The sequence below is a fragment of the Indicator indicator genome, chromosome 11 (genome assembly GCF_027791375.1).
Source record: "Indicator indicator isolate 239-I01 chromosome 11, UM_Iind_1.1, whole genome shotgun sequence".
Lineage (NCBI taxonomy): Eukaryota > Metazoa > Chordata > Aves > Piciformes > Indicatoridae > Indicator > Indicator indicator.
The window spans coordinates 17061865-17084728 of record NC_072020.1 but is presented as its reverse complement, the minus strand read 5'-3'; the positions used below and the strand labels follow the sequence as shown (position 1 = coordinate 17084728).

General features: G+C 49.2%; 1 protein-coding gene across 1 annotated transcript in view; it reads left to right on the top strand.

The window, feature by feature from the left end:
• FAM171A1 (family with sequence similarity 171 member A1) overlaps positions 1-22864 on the top strand; it is a 74869-nt gene that overhangs the window by 19334 nt on the left and 32671 nt on the right. Inside the window, exon 2 of the mRNA XM_054384796.1 lies at positions 18764-18991. Coding sequence (XP_054240771.1) covers positions 18764-18991 — 228 coding nt within the window. The remainder of the gene's footprint in view (positions 1-18763; positions 18992-22864) is intronic.

Sequence of the window (22864 nt, the reverse complement as noted above, 5' to 3'; positions counted from 1 at the left end):
CTTCCTTCCTCACACTTCATGCACACCCACTCACACTTTCTCACTCTTTTTTTAGTCACAAGGCAGAGCTTGGAAAAAGTGATAACAGCATTCCTGAATCCAAGACACGGAGCTGTCCTTGTAGCCCTGCTTCCTGTAAAGCTGGGGAATCACCTCACAGGATCAAGAGGCTCTGAAGCAGATGAATGTGAACATCAGCACTCTTGGTGGAGCTTTCCTCCTCCTCCTAGCCAGGCAGCATGGCTGTGTTCAGATAGCACTGAAAGCTACACAGCAAGGCAGGTGCTGGGTGGAGAGACCTGCAGCTCCTCTAGAGCTTTCTGAGCAGCCTTGCTGTATTGCTTTAATGGTTCATTGCCTTGGCTGTTCATCCTTGCTGTGGTGTGTGCTGTCTGATCTGGGGTCCCAAGCTGTATTGCATCCGTGTTCTAGTGCAGAAGAAACTCAGAATAGTTCTGACACAGGTAAAAAGGGGGTTCTGTGCACTATGATTGGGTTTGTACTTACCTCTCACCTATGTCTTGGAGAAAAAAATGTGACCGGTCTGAAAAACAGGGAGGTAATCAAATTAGATCTCCAAACGCTCTAGGCTTTGCTTCCATGTGATCATTGCATCAATGCAGTTTTCCAGTGGTGTGTGCCAAAAGGAGGTTGCTGTCCTCAGCAGAAGGAAACTCTGCACGTTCTTCCTTTTTTTTGTCCCTTTCCCAAACCCAATGTGTCAAGGAATAAGGGGTTGAAAGCTGCAGTATTCCTGTGTTTGTATATCCAGGAAAGAACATCCCTTCAGTCAAGTGCTCATGCAGATCACGCAGGACATTTTCCTGAAGATGTACATTTGTTCTTTCTCTGCTCAGGTAGCTGCTTTCCACCTCTCTTCCAAAAGCAGGTTGTCTGGAGTCACCTGTACTGTGTAGCTTTTAAATGCAGGCTGATGTGGGCAGTTGAGTCCTCTCCATTCAGCAGCGGCTAATGGAAGGCACCCATCCAACAACTGTCCTAAACATGTACTGAAATGGGAGAAGCCTTGGTCATTACCATAATGCTTAAATCAGCATTAAACTGGTCAGCTTTTGACACTGGACCTTTTAGTGGAGCCCACAAACCCCAAGGTAGTCATCTGAGCCAATGTAAGTTGGCCAAAGGTGAAAGATTATAGGCAGTGTTTTGAAGAACTCCAGGTAAGCAAATGTGGGTTTGAGCCCTGCTGCTCTTGGCAGGTCAGTGGTGCTGCTTTTGAGGAACTCCAGGTAAGCAATGTGGGTTTGAGCCCTCCTGCTCTTGGCAGGTCAGTGGTGCTGCTTTTGAGGAACTCCAGGTAAGCAATGTGGGTTTGAGCCCTGCTGCTCTTGGCAGGTCAGTGGTGCTGCCTTTGCATCACCACGTTGCCTTCTCACTGCTGCCACATTGAGCTGTGAGCAAGAAACTTGACTTGGAAGTGAACATTTCCCTGCTCTTTAGGCTGTTTGTGCAAAACATTCTTTGAATGAGTATGGGCATTTAACTGGAACAGACTGAAAACAGGAAGACTCTCACAGAGGGGAAAAAAACTGGTATTTGGAAAGCTTGCCCACTACTGTCCTTTGTGTCCAGTGCTAAACAGGCAGTGTTACAGATCTGGCTACTGCTTGAGGTTGGGCTTTTTCGTTTGGGGAGGGGTGTGTGGCTCTAACTCAGGCAACATATCCATTATCTTCATGTAATTGGAGCTGTTAAGGTCCTTTTACCTTCAGCTAACATTTAATGTTAACTCAAATATCCAATGAAACTGAGGTGTAAACAGTCAGCATTGAAAGGCCTTGAGGAGACATCAGGAATGAAAACACTCAAAGGAGAAATGGAATCCAGTTGACTTTCAGAAGTGGGTTGATGACCATCATGTGCTCTGTTAGGCATGGAGGAGAAACAAATTGCTTCTTAAACTGGTTTTCAGGCTGCTGTGGTGTTAGGTCTTTTCCGTACTACTCTCTTACCATGTTTTCTCAAAGGACAGCTTTCAGCAAGGCTGCCCTTTCAAGATGGTTTAGGAGGAGAAAAGGTACTGCAGCATACCAGGAGTGAGGAATGTTTCTTGCTCTGTAAAATCACACAGCTCCTGCTTGCTTTTCTCTTTTAAAGACAGTGGGCATCAGGCAAAAAAAAACCATGGCTGCAGGATATGGGACATCTCAACCTTGTTCTTTTCCACATGTAGCTGAGAGGAGAGGAGAGCATATGAAATGCAGCAGTCCTGGCTTTGTTGCTTTGTGAGCAGCCTTGTTTGGTATCAATACATTTGTGAATTGACTTCATGAAGAGGCTTTGAGTAAGCTGGGATAGTGGGACACCTGATCTTGAAGGTTCCTTCCATCCCAAACCAGCCTATGATTCTGTGAAGACTCTAGGAAAGCTGGCACTGGACCATCTCCCTTGATTGCATTGCCTCAGTGCTTTCTCTCAATCAGAAGGTGATTTTCCTAGAAAAGTCCCTGGGTTTTAGGTATTGCTTTCACCCTCACAGTGATACCGGTGCTGAGAACTGCGTTGTTCAGCCTGGAGAAGAGAAAATGCAGGGAGGATGTTACGGTTGAGCTGAAGGGATCCTGCAGGAAGGCTGCAGAGGGACTTTTCCTGAGGATGTCTAGAGACAAGGGGGAATGGTTTGAAGCTGAGGCAGAGCAGGGTTAGACTGGATCTGAGGAAGAAGTTCTTCAGTAGGAGGGTGGTGAGACTCTGGAACAGGCTGCCCAGGGAGGCTGTGGCCTCTTCCCTGGGGGTGTTGAAGACCAGGTTGGATGAGGCCTTGAGCAGCTGAGTCTAGTTGAGAGGTGTCCCTGCTCATGGTGGGGAGGTTGGAGCAGATGAGCTCTGAGGTCCCTTCCAAACTGAGCCATTCTATTCTATGATTTTCAGTGACCTGGTAGTGGTGAGGAAGCAGAGGGAGGTGATACCACTGAGGGTTAAAGTTTGTCTTGTGAAATTGCTCTAAACTGACAAATAATATTTTGCTGTCTCTGACATCTGCTAAATAAATGAACACAGCTGAGTTGAAGTCAACTAAAGGGAATGCTGCTCTGCTAATCAGCCTCCCTCTCCCCTTTGCTTACCAAGTACTTCTTGGAGAGGCAGTTGGACTAAACCCATGGTTTTTCCATATGCCATGGGAATTTTCTGCATAAATCTTCCTGTAGGTACATGGAATGCTTTTCCATATCAGCTTGGAGCTAGTATGGGCAGAATTGTTTGCAAAGGGAAGTACCAAAATTAGCAGACTGTGGTGAGTAGTGTTGACCTTCCCTGGAGCTGCTGCATCTGAATGCTTCTGGCAGCCTAAACCAGCTGATAGACACCCCCACACCCCCCATTATGTCTCCAGTGCAGGATTTTTATACCCTTAGCTTTATCTCCTAATTGCAGCACTTCTGATCTGCAAAGAAAGAGGTTAGAAAAAGAGAGAAGATCTAAAAGGCAGGTCAAATGCCAGGGAGTAGCAGCCCTGCACTGAGCAATCCTGTTGCTTTCTTCTGTTGATAAAACCTCCAGAGCCCCTGAGGAGCTGAGGCCATGGGAAACAACCTGAGCAGACCTGGAGGGTAACTGAACAGGACTGTCTGCAAAGCACTGTGTGTGGTGTCTGGTTGACTCGGTGTCCTTTCTGGTTCACCAGGGGCAGAGTTGCATCCTCAGAGTTCTGTCTCTGTAGGATGTGACACTGAGGTCATGTTGTGCATGGACAGTGGGATTCAAGCAGCTGCCCCATGTGGATGGATCCATCCTGGGATGGGACATCTCTCAGTTGTTCAACGTTGTGTTTGTATGGGACTGAATAAATACCCTGATTTAGAGCTACAGTTCTGAGAACCTTCCAGTCCTCAAATCTAGTCTTAGAATCACTTTGGTTGGAAAAGCCCTTTAAGATCATCCAGTCCAATCATTCTCTTGACTAAGGCTGGGGCTAAGCCATGGTCTTCAAGGCCTCATCTCTGCCTCTTGGAAACTCTTCCAGGGATAGGGATTCAGACACCTCTCTGGACAATCTGTTCTAGGGTTTGAGAACCCTTTCACCCAAGAAGTTTCTTGTCATGTCTAACCTAAACCTTCCCTGTTGGAACTTGAGGCCATTTCCTCAGTAAATTTTTGCTTGCCACTTGCAGGTAAGCACCCACCAGAGTGAATGGTCCTGAACTGAAGTCTGGCTAAAACTGTAGCATGATGAGGGCCTTTCTGGTGGAGCTCTTTAGCTCTCTATTAATGTCAGATGTTGAAGTGTTCTAGCCCTGCAGCAAAAAGCCCATGTGAAGTGCAAACTGTGGTTTCATGATTGAACTGCAAGGACATTTCTCCTCACTGTCCTTCGAGCATCTGAGCCAATTCTTCTCCTGCAAATGTCACGTGCAAGGGTGTGATGCAGAAAGCCCACAGTGTTTTCTAGGCAAATCATCTCCTAGCTGAGAGAATGCACACAGGCAGGGCCATTAAGTGATACTCCAGGTTTCAGATGTTTCAGTTCTACCCTGTCTAGACTGAAGGAAATGATAAATTCCCATTTAATGGTTTCCTTTAATAACTGACTCCAATATTCTCTCCTCCTGCACAGAAATGTGGTGTTAAGGTAGGGAAGGTGGTAGTGTCCCTGCTAGCAGTGAGCTGTAGAAGGATGTGTGCTGTAAAGCAGGCTGAATTCCTGTGGTGGCCAAGCTTTCCTCTGCCCTTGGCACAGAGCATGACCAAAGCACTTGTTGTGCAGCAGTGGGCTGGTAGGGCATGTCCTGCTGTGGTGAACTGCTGCCTTCTCCTCCCTCTAACCACAGATGCAGTAAGAACCTTCTCAGGAGGAAACTGTTGCTTTGGAAACACCACCCACTTATTGAGTCTCATAGAATCCTAGAATGGTTTGAGATGGAAGGCACCTCCAAAGGTCACCCACTCCAATCCCCCCTGCACTTAGCAGGGACATCCTCCACTACAGCAGCTTGCTCAGAGCCTTCTCCAGCCTCATCTTGAAGATCTCCAGGCATGGGGCCTCAACCACCTGCCTGGGCAACCTGTTGCAGTGTTCTACCACCCTTATGGTGCAGAACTTCTTCCTCACATCCAATCTAAATCTGCTCTGCTCTCATGTCAAACCATTGCTCCTCATCCTGTCCCTGCAGGCCTTTGCAAAGAGTCCCTCTGCAGCCTTCTTGTAGCCCCCTTCAGGTACTGGCAGGCTGCTGTTAGGTCTGCCTGAAGCCTTCTTGTCTCTTCTCCAGTTCCCTCAGCCTGTCCTCATAGCAGAGGTGCTCCAGCCCCTGATGATCTCTGTGGAATTTTCTGCCTTGCAGAATCTCAGTGACCTGTTCCCTGTTTCACAGTGACCTGTTGTGTTTCACTGGCTGTCAGGATATTGACTGAAAGCTCATAATGCAAACACTGGGTCCTCATAGAGTTGTCAAAAGCCTGCAAATCTGTCCCATCTTTAGATGTCTGGGTGGTCTCCATGGCCCTCCTCCTTACCCTCTATCATTTCTTCTTTCTGAAGTGAAAAGGGGCAGCATCATCTCTCTGCCAAGCCAACTCAACCCCCCAGCAGCCTTTGCTTTCCATGGAGGCGCTGTGTAAATTCCTCGATCCTGCAGTCAGCCTAAGGAGAAGGAAGGTCAAGAGTGTATTTCTTGTCTAGTATGGCCTTGGCTTTGGGATGGAAATGGGCTTCAGTTGTGCCAGGGGAGGTTTAGGTTGGAGATCAGGAAAACTTTCCATCCTGAAACAGGCTGCCCAGAAAGGTGGTGGAGTCACCCTCCCTGGAGATGTTCAAGAAGCATGTAGGATGTAGTTTAGCGGTCATGGTAGTTGGGTTTACAGTTGGACTTGATGATCTTAGAAGTTCATGATTCTATGGCTGTTTCCTTTTGCCTGCTTATAGAAATCCGTGGAGTAGATGTTTCATGTTGGGGAGGGGGCAGAGGGCTGTGCTTGGTTTCATGGCTGAGTAAGGAGAAGAGCCTCTGACCATTGGGACTTGAGCCTGGTGATGAGCCTACAAGGCAGTAGAATATTGGTTCTTGGTTCCCTGTGTGCTGCTGGGTCTCTTGGTTTCAGTAAGAGAAGGAAATGTGTTCTCAGCACTCCCATGTGATGGTTCCTGTGTTGCTGTGGCAGCAGAGCGGGGTGAGAGCTGCCTTCCAAAACAGGCACAGGAGGGCTGTGCAGTAAAAGCTGCAGGCAGCGATTAGTGCGTCACCAGATTCCTGCCTGCTCTCACAAAGAGGTTGTCATCTCAGCCCACTCACCCTGCTGCCAGCTCTCTCAGCTAGTTCTGAATAAAGGAGACATTGTGAACATGCCTGCCAGGAAGGCAAGCTCCTCTTCAGCACTGAGCTTCACTGTAGTCACCACAAAACTTCAAGTCCTTCTCAATCTCTGGTAGTAAAAACTAAGAAAAAGGAGGTTGATGGAGACATCTGCTCCCCTGCAGGCACCTGGCTCTCCCTGGGTTCCATGTGCCATTATTCTGTACCATCACACACTTTTCTTGGAGGACAATGTGGGAAGGAGTTTGGTGGCTAGATGACCTTTGGAGGTCCCTTCCAACCCAAGCCATTCTACATTTCTGAGCCTGCTTGTGTTGATACAATCCACAAACCCTTCATCTGCACCCATTCACCCTGCACACAAAATGCAGATTTTGCCCTTTCAGAAGCTGGTTGTTTGGTTTGTGTATCTGCTTTTCCCTTTGCTTCCCAGTGGATTCCCCCAGCACATCCTGTTACCACAGCTCCTGTAGATAAGCTTAAGCACTGGTGTGACTTGGTTGTTCAGAGATTCCTCCCCCCTCCTTCCCCTTTCAACGCTGCAGGTAGGCAGTGGAGCACTCTGCAGGCACTCAGCTGTTTTAAGCACTGTAACACTTCCAAATGCTTGCTTAATGCACAGACTAAGTGGCCTGCAAACTATTGATGTTGCTGCCTGTGCCAGGGAAGCAGAGTGTGCCAGTGGAATGCTCAGTTCCCCACCTCCGCCTCTTCATGGGGCTGTGGGCATTCTTGCCAGGCTGAAAATGCCAGCAGCCCTCTGGGTGCCTTCTAACCAGGTGGGTGTTTGCAGCAGCAGTGTGAGAAACAGAAGAGGAAACCTGAAAGAATTTGAGGAATTCTGTGCTGTGGGAGAGAGCTTGAGCAGAGTGATGTTGACAGCTAGAAATATCTGAGGTGGGTTCATGCCAGAGTTTAAGCAATAACCCTTCTGGGGGGCTGCACCAGATGATCCCTGGAGGACCCTTCCAGACTCTAAGATAGAATCACAGAATGGTAGGGGTTGGAAGGGACCCCCTTACCAAAGCAGGATCACCTAGAGCAGGTCACACAGGAACACATCCAGGCAGGTTTGGAAAGTCTCCAGAGACAGAGACTCCACAACCTCTCTGGGCAGCCTGCTCCAGTGATTCTCTGTTGTCAGATGGACAAACAAGCATTTACCCAAGTCCTGTCCTCTCAGACTCTATGTGGCAGCCTCTGGTGTTTAATATCAGCTGTGCTATGTTGTGTGGGGGGGTTGTTGATTGAGCACAGCCATACAAAACAGGCTGAAGAAGAGAAGGCTCCAGGCAGACCTAACAGCAGCTGCCAGTACCTGAAGGGGGCTACAAGAAGGCTGCAGAGGGACTGTTTGCAAAGGCCTGCAGGCACAGGACGAGGGGAATGGTTTGAAATGAGAGCAGAGCAGATTTAGATTGGATGTGAGGAAGAAGTTCTGCAGGGTCCTGGAACACTGCAACAGGTTGCCCAGGGAGGTGGCTGAGGCCCCATGCCTGGAGATACTCAAGATGAGGCTGGAGAAGGCTCTGAGCAAGCTGCTGTAGTGGAGGATGTCCCTGCTAAGTGCAGGGGGGTTGGACTGGAGGTCAAACTATTCTGTGAATGTTGCAGCAGTGACTCCAACTGTGCTTTCCAGTTCTGCTTGTGACTTTGTGGAAGAGCCAATTGCTCCTGGTGTATGTAGCTGGCTTCTAATGCAGGGGAATAGAAAGTAAGTGTTTGAAATTCACCGTTTTTGCCTGATTTAGAATTGTTGTTTTCCTTATGAAAACTCAACAGCCCTAAAATTAATCCCCCACCAAGACTTAAGATCAGCGTGGCTGTGAGGATAATTGAAAGTGAAGCAGTTTTTGGTGGCTGAGTTGGTTGTTCTGCTCTGTCTGCACACAGCCATCACAGCAGAGATGGAGACAATGAGGCAGCCTGCTTCAAAAGCATTAATTGAAAAATTAATTGACTTGGATGAGAAGGCTTTTTCTGTGTGACTGAGGCTGAATGAAGGGACAAACATAGTGATGAATGGCTGTGTGTCAAGCTGGGGATGCTTTACACAGAGGGGAACTGTGGTGGGTCCTATTTAAGGTCCTTGAGTATCTAGAAGACCTAGGTCAGTTAACATTTCCAGTTATTCCAAATGAGAAATTAGGAACAGTGTTTTGAGCAGAAACATCTCAAAAGCATGGAAATACAATTAGGTACCTTTGGAGGATAAGACAGTTTCAGTACAGACAAGAGGGGCCATTAACTGCAGTGCTGTAGTGAGGAGGACCCAGAGGTCCCAGCAGGTGGCATGTGGAGATGTCAATAAACCAGGTGGTTTAGGGTCAGCAGGAGCCAGCAGTCAGCTCGCCCCTGCTCTCAGACAAATGCCAGCAGTGACTGTGGACATTCTTGGGTGTTCAGAGGTTGTAAAAACCCTGCATGGTGCCTGTGCCAGAGTCAAACCCTCCCTGGCATTGTCACAAGCATCCAGTCCTTATGGAGCCAGGATGACTGCAGTGGTGGAGGTGCTGCAGTCAGGAAGTAGTTTGGGATTCAGTATGGGTTTTGAGCCTGGTGCAGAATAAAGGTCCACCACAACTGTTCATACACTGACCTAAGGCTTGTCTAAGCCAGGAGAGGGACAGCCAGCCTTCCAAGGGGTGCTGTTAGCTGAGGAGCACTCTTGGGTAGAGCTGAGCTGACCTAATTGCCCATGAACCAGCAGGGGTGGTCCCCATTCCCTGCTTTTCCTGTACCAGTGTTGCTCTTGGCCAGCATATTCATGCCTCTCCTCTTCCACACCTGCCTCTTCTGCTGCTCTTGGCATTGGGGGCTGTGTTGCTTCAGCAGGTCAACCTGATAAGCTGGCAGCAAGCCACTGCTCTTGTCAGCCTGCTGCTGTGCTGGCTTAGCAAATGGAGCTGACACAGGCATGGGTACAGCAGAGCAGCACAGAGGCGAGGAGCAGGAGTCCACAGCCACCGAGCTGAGAGGGGAAGGGATGCTCCTGGTGTTGCCATGGAGTCTCTGAGCTACTCACCCTGCAGAGCTCAAGCTGGAGGGGTCAGCTTGGTGCCATGCTGCACCCATGCTGCATTTTCCTCTGCCAGCTGGGATGAAGGGAATGTAAATGGATTATTTAGCTTGAAAAAAGAGAAGGTGCAAGTGCCTGGGTAAGGTTTGGACACAAGAATTTTGCTCTGTACCTGTGCCAGCTTATGGCAATGGAGTTCTGAGGTGGATGTGGAGGTCTGCACTGCAGCCTGCAATGGGAATGTGGAGAGGCACTTGAGTTGGGTTTGTTTGAACTGTTACAGGGGCTTGCTGGGGGGGTGGGGAAGGGAAAGACTACTCCAGTAAAAATACACACCTCCAGAGACAGCTAGTTTTGCTTTCACCACAGGCTCTGGACTTCAAATTAAAGCTCCTTGGGAATGAAAAATTCCTGACAGTGAGGGTGGTGAGACACTGGAACAGGTTGCCCAGGGAGGTTGTGGATGCAAGGGCTTGGAACTGGGTGATCTTGGAGGTCCTCTCCAACCCAAACCATTCTGTGACTCCATGATAAATGGGAAAAAAGAGAGGTGGTCTCCTCCCTGCCCCATTGTACAGACCTGGGCTTGCCTCATCCTGCAGCATTTCTGCTTGCATCTGCTGCATGCTGCTAGTGACAGAGCTAGGGAAGAGTCGTCCGAAGGAATGCAGCACATCCACTGCTGGCTCAGCAAACCCCAGCTTCCCCTGCCTGCCCTCCCCAGCCTGGTGATGCAGCAGGTATGAAGTTGAGGCTGAGCTCAGCATGGTTTCATCCTCAGAGCTGCTGCTGCCAGCTCAGATGAGATCTGGGCTGAGTCACGGCAGAGCTCTCAGCTCAGCAGCTGAAAAATAATCAGTGCATTAACTTTTCATTCCTTATTGATCTGCAAACAGAGTTTCAAAAGGGCTCTATTAGGGAAAACAAGAGGATTCTAGGCAGGGATCACTTCGTAAAGGCTGCATTATGTGTGGCAAGCCCAGGCTTTGAAACTCGACTTCAGCTGCTCTCCACGACAGTATCTTTATGTTCCACGTCTAAAAGACAAGGTTTGGAGCTGAAACGAGTTTGTGTCATGCACAGTTCCCGCAGAGATCAAAGGCAGACCTGTTAGTGCAACTATTGCTATTCATGAGTTGCAGAGCCCTGTGAGTTTCAAGTTAATTATAAATGCTTCTTTAATCACTTAACAATGGGGTATCAGAGCCTCATCTGGGCATTATGCAGAGAGCTCTCACTGGGGTTTTGTTGTTGGTTTTTTTTTTAATTAAAGCAAATTCCTACTTTTTTTTTTTTTCTTTTCTCTCCCCCGAGAAATTAATTTTGGTGGCAGTGCTCTAGGCTCCAGCAGGTCAGGATATGCAAATCCTGCTGTAAACGCTGGGCAGCTGTGTGATTAATGTCTTTATTTTATTAGCCTTTCCCTGCCCCTGAGCCCATGGCTGTGTGGCAGAAACTGCTCTGCTTCTTACACCAGGGTTCCTCCCATGCCTTTAATAAAAAGCCCCGTGCATTTGGAGATGCAAGAATGTATTTATACTTTTAGTTTCCAGGTGCTGCATTAAATAGATTTTTAAAGCTGCAAAGGCAAGAAGGGCACCTCTCTGACCTCCCTATCAGCTAGCTCTGCTTTACTTTCATATTGAGAATTGAGCCTAATTATTTCAGTTGAGATAAACCCTTTCAGTCACCTGGAAATTAAATTCTTGTGCACTAGAGGAAGGAGCTGCAGTGGCAGCAGTGCCTGAGGCACTCGCAGTGGCAAGCAATGTTAGATGAGAAATGCAGATGAGTCAACTGTGCTGCAGAGAAGGGCAAAAAGAAGTTTTTAAGGCCAAGCTGGATGTGGCTCTGGGCAACCTGATCTAATAGAAAGTGTCCATGCCCATGGCAGGGGAGTTGGAACTGGATGATCCTTGAGGTCCCTTCCAACCCTGACAATTCTGATTCTATGAAAAAGAGCCTCCAGTGCCTCTATCAGCCTGGATCCTGCTTGTCTGCTCAGATGAGGGGAATGAGCTGCATTGATGGAGCATCAGCATGGGACTCGTGTCCAGGGAAGGGCAATGAAGCTGGGGAAGGGTCTGGAGAACAGGTCTGGTGGGGTTTCATGTACCCATGGCCTTTCTCTGTGTCTGAACTTGGCTGCTCTTCTGAAGCATGGATGTCAGAGCCTGCTTGCTGCAGCACACTGGAAAGAGAGGGTGAGCTGGAAGGGAGGGACTTGGCCTCTCTGTCTGGGGGCTGGGAACAGTCCTTGTTCTAGGAAAGCGTTTTCCTTCAGATAAATGCAGATCCCATTGTTTGGCTGGAGGTGACCTCACAGATGGGCGAAAGGTTAGGAGGCAGAAAGGCTGCTGCAGAGCAGGGTGTGCTGCCAGCAGGCTCAGAGCAGAGGATGCACTGTTAAATACAGCTCAGCCATGGCATGTTTTGAAGGAGCAGGAAGTTTGCTTTCTCTAATCAAAACTTAGATAATTTACATATCTCTTGCGTTGGTAATATCCTGACATTGTCTGTGCATGGGGGACCTCCAGAGGAAAAGATAAGTGGGGAGGGCTGCCTGTGCCAGCCCATTACCAAGTGGCAGCAGAGACAGCGGGCAGCGCCTGGCACAGGGGGATGTGCACAGGCACCACACTTCAGGGCTGACACTCGGAGACAGCTGGGATCTTTGCTTTCCAATTTGTGCCAGGCTGGAAGGAACCCCAGGGATCATCTGCTCCAACCTTTCTAGGTGACAGTGCAGCTGAGCTGAGCTGGCCCAGCACCCTGCCAAGCTGAGTCTGCAAACTGCCCAGTGCAGGGAACTCCACTGCTTCCCCTGGGAGATGATTCCAATGTCCAACTGTGCATTTTCTTCTGCAGTCCAATGGGAATCTCCCCAGCAGTAACTTGTCCCCACCACCCCTTGTCTCTCCCATGGGATAAAAGGGAGTCTCCATGCTCCTGTTTATGTCCTGGTCCATGGTGATAAGGTCTCCCCTAACCCTTCTCTTCTCAAGACTGAACAGATCCAGCTCTCTCAGCCTGTTTAGCTCAGTGTTTGAGAGCTGGCAGTCTGCTCTCACTCATCACTTAGGACTTTTCTTTCCATATAAAATCACTGGCTTTGGGCTTTCTTGGTTTTGTTGTTGTTGTTGTTGATTTGTTTGTATTTCTTTTTAAATTGCTTTTCACTTGTCAGGGTTTGGTTACAGAAGGCAGCACTGATGATACCAGTGCTGAAGCAACCCTTCCCAAGCTGGGGGCCCTCAGCAGTGTGAAGAGCAGAGTCATGACTGTAGAAATGGTTGTCTTAAGGTCACTTGTGCTGCAGCATGGTTCCTAAAGCAGATGGCACGAGAAGGATTGCTCAGAGAAAGTTTAGATTTAGTAAAATCTCAAAAATCAGATTAAGGAAACAGATGGGATTCTGGATTTGAATGCTAATGTGTAAAGGCTCTTTTTTTTTTTTTTTTTTTGGTCTTTTTTTACTTCCCTTTCCCAAATTATATCCTTGGAGATGCTGGGGTTTTATATAGCCGACAATGAAGTTATAACCAGAAGACTGGGAGGGAGTTGCACTTCAGCAGCTGTTTCACTGTGACTGGTGGGTTTGGTTTGCCCTGATTTGGGAAACAAGGAGGATGTGATTGCAGAAGGACAAAGCAGGAGCCATAGGAACAGAGATTTACACTCTCCTGGATTGAGCGTGCACACAGAGCAACCTTGCTCTCTGTGGGATGGATCCCTGTCTTTGCTGCTTTCCCTCTGACCCCCTCTCCCCACTGTGTGTTGGGACCAGCAGCCTTGTGGGGTTTCCCTAATGTCTGCACAGCCCAATGTTTGTGAGCTGTGCTTTCAGACAGGGACAGAGGCTTTCACAGAATTGTTCCTGTTGGAAGACCTGTTTCTGTAAGATCATCGAGTCCAACCGTCAACCTAACCCCACCACGGCTAAACCAGCTTTCTGCTGGGCCAGACAGCATGTCTGTGCCTCTGCTTTAGCCCCGGGAAATTCAGAGTCACAGATTGCATCGAATGGGAAGGGGCCCTCAAAGCTCATCTTGTCCAACCCCTGCACTCAGCAGGGACACCTCCAACTAGATCAGGCTGCCCAGGGCCACATCAAGTCAGACCTTGAATGTCTCCAGGGACAGGGCCTCAACCACATCCCTGGGCAGCCTATTCCAGTGTCTCACCACCCTCATTGTGGAGAGCTTCCTCCTGATGTCCCTCCCCAGCCTTCCTGTAGACTGAACAGAAAGCACGACAGCCTCACAGGTCTGTGGAAGAGCGACCCCAGCTCCTCCTCAGCACTTCATCTTCTGTAGTGCTTCCAGTTCCTGCCTCCCCCGAGTCCCCCACTTCATTCTCCAAGTCCTGTGTGAGCTCCTTGCCGTGGGAGGCTGTCAAGCTCTAGAAGAATGGATCTGCTGTGCCCCGACTGAAATGTTTGCCAGGTACTTTAACAAATCTGTTCCTTAGCTAATAATGAGTCTTCTGAGCAGCTTTTTCTAATTAAGTGCTTCTCTGTGTACCTAAAGCTCTGCTCTAGGAAGTCCCTGTGAACTGGAGCTCAGGCTGGTCTTGGATCTCTTGATGTCCTTGCTCTGCTCTCGTTTTCCCTTCTTCAGGCCTCCTGTTGTTCAAGAGGTGCCTGAGTGTATCTTAACAATTCTGAAGCTTCTGCATGGCTTTAAGTTTTCATAGTAGTCTCTAGATTGTTCTCCTCGCTCAGTGTCGGAGGGGAGGTTTTCTTCAGCAGTCTCTCTCCAGTTGAAGGCTCATCATCATCCTGTTGCTGTGGAAATAGCTGTGATAATGCAGGGTTCCTGTTCATCACTTCACTGCTGCATGAGATAAGGAGAAAGGAGCTGTTACTGCGTGGGAGAAAGCCCTGAATTAAGCAAGTCCCAGGCATTTCACATTTAGGTCGAGGGTGATGATGCATGGAAAGGAATTAGAGAAAACCAAGCATAAATATTAAAAAAAGAGGAGGGAAAAAAAAAAAAAGCTTGCTGTCTCATCTAGGGACTGGGGTTTGCAACAACAGTTGCAGTCTGCTCCCTTTCAGGACAACAGTCCCCCATACTGCATGATGGCCTGTGTCAGTTGTTTGGAAGCAGGGTTTGGGAAACCCTCCTGCTTCCTTATCAGGGAAGGAAGGATGCAGACAAAAGCCCTTCTATAGCTACAGGAATTTCCTGCTGGAGATAGCCAGGGTTAGCTCTCTTGTTTGGGAAGAGAGGTCTGGATTTGTGTCTACAGGAAAATGTGATCAGTCTTTGTTTCTTGATCAATTTTAGTCTGTGTTCTAGAATGCTGGATGTCTGTAAAGGATTAAATAGATTTGATACTTCTGTTTTCCTACCTTCCTTGACTACTATTTAATATCTCAGAGCTCCTCAGTTCCTCCTCTCTGGTTGTTTTAGCAAAGGCTAAGCAAGGGAGCTGGGGTTGTTCAGCCTGCAGAAGAGAAGGCTCCAGGCAGACCTAACAGCAGCCTGACAGTACCTGAAGGGGGCTACAGGAAGGCTGCAGAGGGACTGTTTGCAAAGAGCTGCAGGGACAGGACAAGGGACAATGGTTTGAAATGAGAGCAGAGCAGATTTAGATTGGATGTGAGGAAGAAGTTCTGCACCATGAGGGTGCTGGAACACTGCAACAGGATGCCCAGGAAAGTGGTTGAGGCCCCATGCCTGGAGATCTTCAAGATCAGACTTGATGTGGCCCAGGCAAGCTGCTGTAATGGATGGAGGATGTCCCTGCTGAGTGCAGAGGGGTTGGACTGGATGAGCTTTGGAGGTCCCTTCCAACCCAAACCATTCTGTGATTCTGTGTTACTGAATTGCCCACCACAATACTCAGGTTGTCCTGGTTCCTTGCTTTGTCTTTTGATGCATGACCTGTTGCTCCTAACCCCATCTGTTCTTCAGCAGTCCTTGGAGGCAGCTCCAAGTGGGAACCATGAACAAGAGAGCTTTGGAGCAGGGTGTTGTGCCTGCATATCTTGAAAATAAAACCTGGCATTGCTTCCTGGCCTCACGTTTGTAATACAGGTGCAGTTTGTGCAGACAAATTCATGGAGTCACAGAATAGGTTGGGTTGGAAGGAACCTTGAAGATCATCCAGTTCCAACCCCTGCCATGGGCAGGGACACCTCCCACCAGCCCAGCTTGCTCAAGGCCTCATCCAACCTGGCCTTGAACACCTCCAGGGAGGGGGTGTCCACAACTTCCCTGGGCAACCTGTTCCAGTGTCTCTCCACCCTCACTGTCAAGAATTTCTTCCTCATCTCCAGTCTCAATCTCCCCTCTTCCAGCTCAAAGCCCTTGCCCCTCATCCTGTCCACTGCAAGCCCTTTGGTCCATGTGGCTGCCCTAAGGTCCCCCCCAGCTTCCTGGTGGCCAAGACAGGGTTTCTGAGGAGGCATTTTGTACGTGCACAGCAGAGTGTATGGGTGCTGGCTTTCAATATTCATTGTTTTCTTTGACCACTAAATGCAAAGCTGGGCACAAGTCCAGGATGGTTAATAGCTGGAACAAACTTGATGCTGCCCCTTCTAACCTGGCACCCTCCATTGCCAACTGTGAAGCACTCATCAGTAATTTCTCTAATGGGGTTTTTGTTCAGGGCTGCCTGAGATTTGTATTTCTGTGCTGTGGGGTTCAGACAGAAGATCCTCTAAAACAGCTTGATACCTTCCTGACCAAAAAGCCCCTAGGAGAGAGGTGCTGCTATCTTTGTGTGAGACCCTGACAGCCTGTACAACCTCTCTGCTGTTGCAGTGAATGTGCTTCTCAGCATTCTCACTGCTGCCATTGCACTGCTGATGTGCACAGCAGAGATTTGGGGAAGTTCTTTGCTGTTCTTTGTGGTGTTATGTCTTGCTGGCACAGGGCTTGCACTAAAAGAAGTTCCTGGTGCACAGGTTACAGGTCAGAAGCACTGCCGGTCTGTAGAGATCAGTGCATTGGTTTAGCTCTAGAGGAGGAGGAGGAGGAGGAAGAGGAGGTGCTCCCTTTCCTGAGCAGAAAGGAGCAGCAGGTGGAGTTGGGAGCATCTTGCTGCTTAGTGGCTGAGTTCCCCTGTCACCAAAATGAGTTTGCAAAGTATCATCCACTGCCTTGGGAAGTGGGTGAGCTGAGGTAGGAGCTTCAGGCAAGAAGAGCAGAACTTCCAAGGAATCACAGATTGCATCAGGTTGGAAAGGACCTTCAAAGGTCCTCTTGTTCATCCCCTCTGCAGTCAGCAGGGACACTTCCAGCTAGATCAGGCTGCCCAGGATCTTGAATGTCTCCAGGGATGGGACCTCTACCACATCTTTGAGCAACCTGTCCCAGTGTCTCACCACCCTCACTGTGCAGAACTTTCTCCTGATGTCCAACCTACATCTCCCCTGCTCCAGTTTCAAACCATTGCCCCTCATCCTGTCACTCCAAGCCTTTCTGAACAGTCCCTTCCCAGCCTTCCTGGAGGTCCCCTTCAGATACTGAGATGCAGCTCTAAGGTCTTCCTGGAGCCTTCTCTCCAGGCTGAACAACCTCGACTCCCTCAGCCTGTCCCCATAGCAGAGGTGCTTTGGTGCCCTGATGATCTTTGTGGCCTTCCCTAGACCCACTCCAGCAGGTTCTTTTCTGCAGGGCTGCTCTCACTCTCATTATCCCCAGCCTGGATTGATATCTAGGATTGTCCCAACCTAGGTGCAGGGCCTTGCAGTTTGCCTTATTGAACCTCATGAGATTCTCCTCAGGCACCTCTGCAGCCTGTCCATCTCCCTCTGGATGGCCCCATCCCAGCCCTCAGTCTTATATCAACCACACCACTCAGCTTGATGTTGTCTGCAAAAGGGTGAGGGTGAGAAGGAGAGGAAGGGGAGCATGGGGGAGAAGGGAGGGCAGGAGGTGCTCACTCAGGAAAACAGGGCAGCTGTGAATGAGCAGATCCAAGGAGTGGCTGGGTGGAAGCACTGGGCTGTTGCTGGCTCTTTTCAACACAACATTGCACTGAAGTCAGAGTTCTGAGGAAAGGCAACAGCTGCTGCTGTGGAGCAGGAGGCAGAGGAGCTCTTGGAGGAGCAGGCAATAATGTAGCTGTAGAGGAATGCCTTCCAGAGGGACTGTCTTGCACAAGCCACTCCACTTGGTGTAACAAAAGCCTGGTGACACAATGCCTGCTTCAGTCCGAGGAGTGCTGTGGAGTGGGTAAATGCTGCACATCTGGAAGCACTTAAACAAGCCCCTCTGGCTGGAAAGCCTGCTCCAGGAAAGTGCAGCCCATTGTGCTGGCTCCTGCCTGCATGGCTGAGATGGAAGAGTCTTCTGGCTGCCCTGACCAGCACCTCTTTACTTCTCGGGCCCACCAGCTGTAGGAGACAAGTAATGCGGTGGTGTCAGGGCTGACAGGCACCAGTGGGGGCTGTGATGTTTCTGTCCCTTTGGAGAAAGGGCCAGGGAACAGGGAGACACAGGAGGGGCATTCTCCTCTTCCTCACTGCTGGTGCTCTGCACCCCACCTGGTCATCCTTTGCTTTGAGCATGCCTGAGCCTGTGGAGCTGCACATCCCCATGGATGCTCTGTGCCACCTGAGGCAGTCTGTCCCACCAGGGTTGTAGCTCTGTCCCACAGCCTGTTCCATTGCCCACTTTCTGCCTGGGCTTCCACCACAGCAGGTTTCCTCTGTTCCTTTGCCACATAGAGTTGTTGGGGAGAAGGGGTGACAGGGATCGCAGCCTGCTGCCACTCACTCCCTGTCCCCACTGCTGGTGGAGAAGGCTGGCTGGAGCAGAGGCAGGGACACCACAGAGAGTTCACACATTCACTGATTGCATTGAGTTGGAAGGGACCCTCCAAGGTCCCTCCTGCAGCCAGCAGGGACACCTCCAACTAGATCAGGCTGCCCAAGGCTGCATCAAGTCAGTGTCTGTAAAGATCTGAGGGGTAGGTATCAGGATGAAAGTGCCAGGCTCTTTTTGATGGTGCCCAGTAATAGGACAAGGAACAAGAGGTACAAGCTAGATTCCAGGAGGTTCCACCTCAAGATGAGCAGAAACTTCTTTGTGTGAGGGTGCTGAAGCTCTGGAGCAGGTTGCCCAGAGAGGTTGTGGAGTCTCCTTCTCTGGAGACTTTGAAGCCTCATCTGGATGTGTTTTATGTGCCCTGCTCTGGCAGGAGGGGTTGGACTTGATGACCTCTGCAGGTCCCTTCCAACCCCTACCATTCTGTCATCACAGGTGGAATGAAGATGCCTCCACAGCTGGAGTTAGCAGTAGGGCAGTGATGTGGGACCCGGTTTGGGTTGTGGCAGAATCTGCAGCGTTGCTGGAGAGCTGCTGGCTGGGATAAGAGGCAGTGCTTGGCACCAAAGTGTCAGGGGCCAGCACTGAGGCCCTTGTCTCTGTGGGCATTGGTGTGGCAGCACATTGCAGCTGCTGCCTGCTGCAGGAGCTCTCTGAGTGGTAACTGCTGCGGTGCTTTGTCGTTGCAGAAGTGACGCTGAAGGTCCACGTCAGCGATGCCAGCACCCACCAGCCAGTAACTGAAGCCTTCATTGAGATTTTTACCAACCAGATCTCCATTGCATCTGGGACCTCAGGAGCAGATGGTACTGCCTTCCTCAAGTTTCAGTATAAGCTGGGCAGCCAGCTGACAGTGACTGCCAGCAAACATGCCTATGTGCCAAACTCTGCACCCTGGAAACCTGTAAGGCTGCCTGGTAAGAGACCTTTATTTTTCTTCTGAGGTAAGATTTTGCATCTCAAGGAAGTTCCCCAGTGTTGTGTGATGTGTGGCTGATGCTTGACCTAGGTGGGAGGAGGAACATCTGTGCCTGGCAAAAATCCCAAAACCCCAAGGCTTCTTTCTGAATGAAACAGTGGTGTCAAGGCTGTGCAGAGATTTGCTCTGTTCCTGGCTGTCCTTGGGACGGTGCTACAGCAGCTTTCACACAGCTCCTGGTGCTCTTACAGCTCCACAGACAACACAGAGCTTCTCCACGTCTTTCAGTAGGTGGGAACTCAGCCTGGAGAAGAGAAGGCTCCAGGCAGACCTAATAATGACCTTCCAATACCTGAAGGGAGCTACAAGAAGGTTGCAGAGGGACTGCCTCCAAAGGCCTGCAGGGACAGGACGAGGGGCAATGGTTTGAAATGAGAGCAGAGCAGACTTAGATTGGATGTGAGGAACAAGTTCTGCACCATGAGGGTGCTGGAACAGTGGAGCAGGTTGCCCAGGGAGATGGTTGAGGCCCCATGCCTGGAGATCTTCAAGGTGAGGCTGGAGAAGGCTCTGAGCCAGCTGCTCTAGTGGAGGATGTCCCTGCTGAGTGCAGGGGGGTTGGACTGGATGACCTTTAGAGGTCCCTTCCAACCCAGACCATTCTATGACTCTATGAACTCCATTTCCAAGTGCTTTGCTTCAGCAGCTATGATGTGCTCACTCCCTTCATTCCCAAGGTGGAGTAGCAGCCATTGCACCAGAGGCTGTGGTGTACAAAGGCCTTTCAGTTGTTGGCTATGTCCATGGCACAGTTTTAACCTGAAGTTGTGGTATCCAGGTCTAAGGATTTATTTTCTGACTTAATTAGCAGGGTTTGTTTCTCCCACAGGTACACAAATAACACAACAAAGCTTTGCAGGCTTTTATTAGAGTGCTTCTGGATTTTATGTGGCTTTCTGTTAGTTGTACAGGAGGGGAAACTGAGTCATGAAGACTCTTTCTGTGCTGCTGAATATAAAGGTAGAGGGTGGTTTTCAGACCTTGAGATGTAACTTGGAGGTGAAGGTCACATCCCCGTTTTTCATCTGCTTTCCTTCTAATCCCCAGCCACAGGTTTGGTCCAAGGAGTTTGGGAATGGCCTAGAGCTTGCATTCTACCCAAGGCACAGTCAAGTATTGATAATTAGCCCAGGTCAAAGCCACGGCAGGTTTTAAATGCTCTGATATCTGAAGGGTGCAGCTGATCACAGGGCAGCACTCAGCCTCCTGCCTTGGTTCCATTTTATTTATCATTAACATCAGCGCAGCCAGAGGGATTCTGTGACTTGCAGCAGGGTCAAGCAACAAAGGTATTTCAGATGGGGAAGGGAACTTGAATCCCTTCAAACTCAGAATTATGCTTTAGGCATTTCAACTTGCTGGTTCCTTATCTCTATTTGCTTGCTCCAGATAAGATATGCTGCCTTCTTCAATGTGTCCTGTGCCTCATTTTCCAGTTGCTTAGTGAACCTATAGTGAAGACTAAGCCAGGCTCTTAGGTGCACAGTGGAAGAATAGGAAGCAACTGAAATGAGTTGCAACAAGGAGAGTTTCAAATCAAGAAAAGGAGACATAGAATCATAGAATCAACAAGGTTGGAAAAGCCCTCAGAGATCATCAAGTCCAACCTATCACCCAGCCCCACCATGGCTCCAAGTGCCACATCCAATCCCTCTTTGAACACCTCCAGGGACAGTGACTCCACCACCTCCCTGGGCAGCACATTCCAAGAGCAGATCACTCTTTCTGTGAAGAACTTTCTCCTCACCTCCAGCCTAAACTTCCCCTGGCATAGCTTGAGGCTGTGTCCTCTTGTTCTGGTGCTGGTTGCCTGGGAGAAGAGGCCAAACCCTCCTGTCTACAACCTCCTTTCAGGTAGTTGTAGACAGCAATGAGGTCTCCCCTGAACAATTCTTTACAGCATCAGTGGTCAAAGATGGAAACTGGTTGCCCAGAAGGGTTGTGAAATCTTTTTCTATTTGTGAAATCTCCATCTTTAGAGAGACTCAAACTGGACCTCCAGAGGTCTCTTCCAGCCACAACTGTTCAGTGACTCTGTTTAGCAAATTCCTTGCTGTTTTTTTTTTCCTCTTGAGATAGGATGAAATGCAGCTTCCTCAGCATATTTCAGGAACTTCTTTAAGACACAATCATGTCTGATTAGAGCATCCAACAACCTTCTCTGCCTGAAGCTCTTCTTGCCTTGTGTCTCATCTTTCTGACTCACACCCTAGATCTTTTGAATGTGACCTGTTCTGCCATGGCCTGCAGTTTGCTTGGTTAGGTTTTTGGGCTTTTTTTAATGGTTGTTGCCTTTTCTTAAATATTGATTTTGAGGGAATGGAATCAAACATGGCAATATTTTGGTATGTTGTTGAAGTTTAGAGAGCAGTCATTGCATACAGCTTCCACAAAGTCCCTCTTTCCATGGCTGAAATGTGAGCTTGGCTCAGCAAATGGATCCCTTTCACCTCTGATCTTCCCCTACTGAAGCTGGAAGATAGTTTGCCATTGATTTAATTGGGAGTAGAATCCTTCCCTTTGCTTTCCCTACCTTGAACTTAATCCCTTCTCTGATTAAATAAGTCACAACTTGATATGCCCCATGCAGATTTAATAGGGTTCTTCTTTGAATTAGTCCTTGAAAAGGACACAACTAAAAAGTTCAGGCCCAGTATACTTGGTCAATCTGAACAACAACAGCCAAAGATGCCTGCAGTCTTTCAAGAACCCTTCAAGAGCTCTGTCTTGCAGTGCCCTCTATCTATATCTGGAGCCCTCAGCACAGGAAGGACATGGACCTAATGGAGTGAGTCCAGAGGAGGCCACAAAGATGTTCAGGTGGCTGGAGAACCTCTGCTATGAGAGCAGGCTAAGTGAGGGAGCTGGGGGTGTTCAGCCTGCAGAAGAGAAGGCTCCAGGCAGACCTAACAGCAGCCTGCCAGTACCTGAAGGGGGCTACAAGAAGGCTGCAGAGGGACTGTTTGCAAAGGCCTGCAGGGACAGGATGAGGAGCAATGGTTTGAAATGAGAGCAGAGCAGATTTAGATTGGATGTGAGGAACAGGTTCTGCACCATGAGGGTGCTGGAACACTGCAACAGGTTGCCCAGGGAGGTGGTTGAGGCCCCATGCCTGGAGATCTTCAAGGTGAGGCTGGAGAAGGCTCTGAGCAAGCTGCTGTAGTGGAGGATGTCCCTGCTGAGTGCAGGGGGGTTGGACTGGACGACCTTTGGAGGTCCCTTCCAACCCAACCCGTGCTAAGATCCCATGTGCCTGCCATAGTCTCTTTGTCTGAGTTACAACCTTCTGCTGAGAAGCTGTGCAGCCACTGAACTTGAGATGTTGTGTAGCTGCTTTGAGGAGCAAGCATCCAGGTTTTTCTGTTCTCAGAACTTGGCAGAACTGTGCTCAGTTTAACCAGAAGAATTGCTAGCTCCTCACCACTTAAGCAAGAGGATTATTTATTTACATAGTGAAAAGTGGGAGGAGGAAAAGATGAAGATCTCTTTTTCCATTAAACTATTTATCAGCAGAGCCATGACTCCACTTATTAGCAGTTCATTAATTTACCATCCCTTGAGTTGTTGAAATGTTGATGGTGGAAGCTGTGCTCCTCTCTCTGCTCTTAGCTGTGTGCAGATTTCCCTTTGTAAATAATGTGAAGAACAAAACTGGTAGTGCACAGTGAAGAGGACACTTCTGGAGCAGTGTCTGCCACAGAGGGAAGCTGCTGAGGCAGCACAGTTCAGACCAGCTGGCAGGGTCAAAGCAGACCTTGGTATTCACTGTGGTGAGATGTGTTTGTAGAAGCAGAGAGTGCTGCTGGTGTTT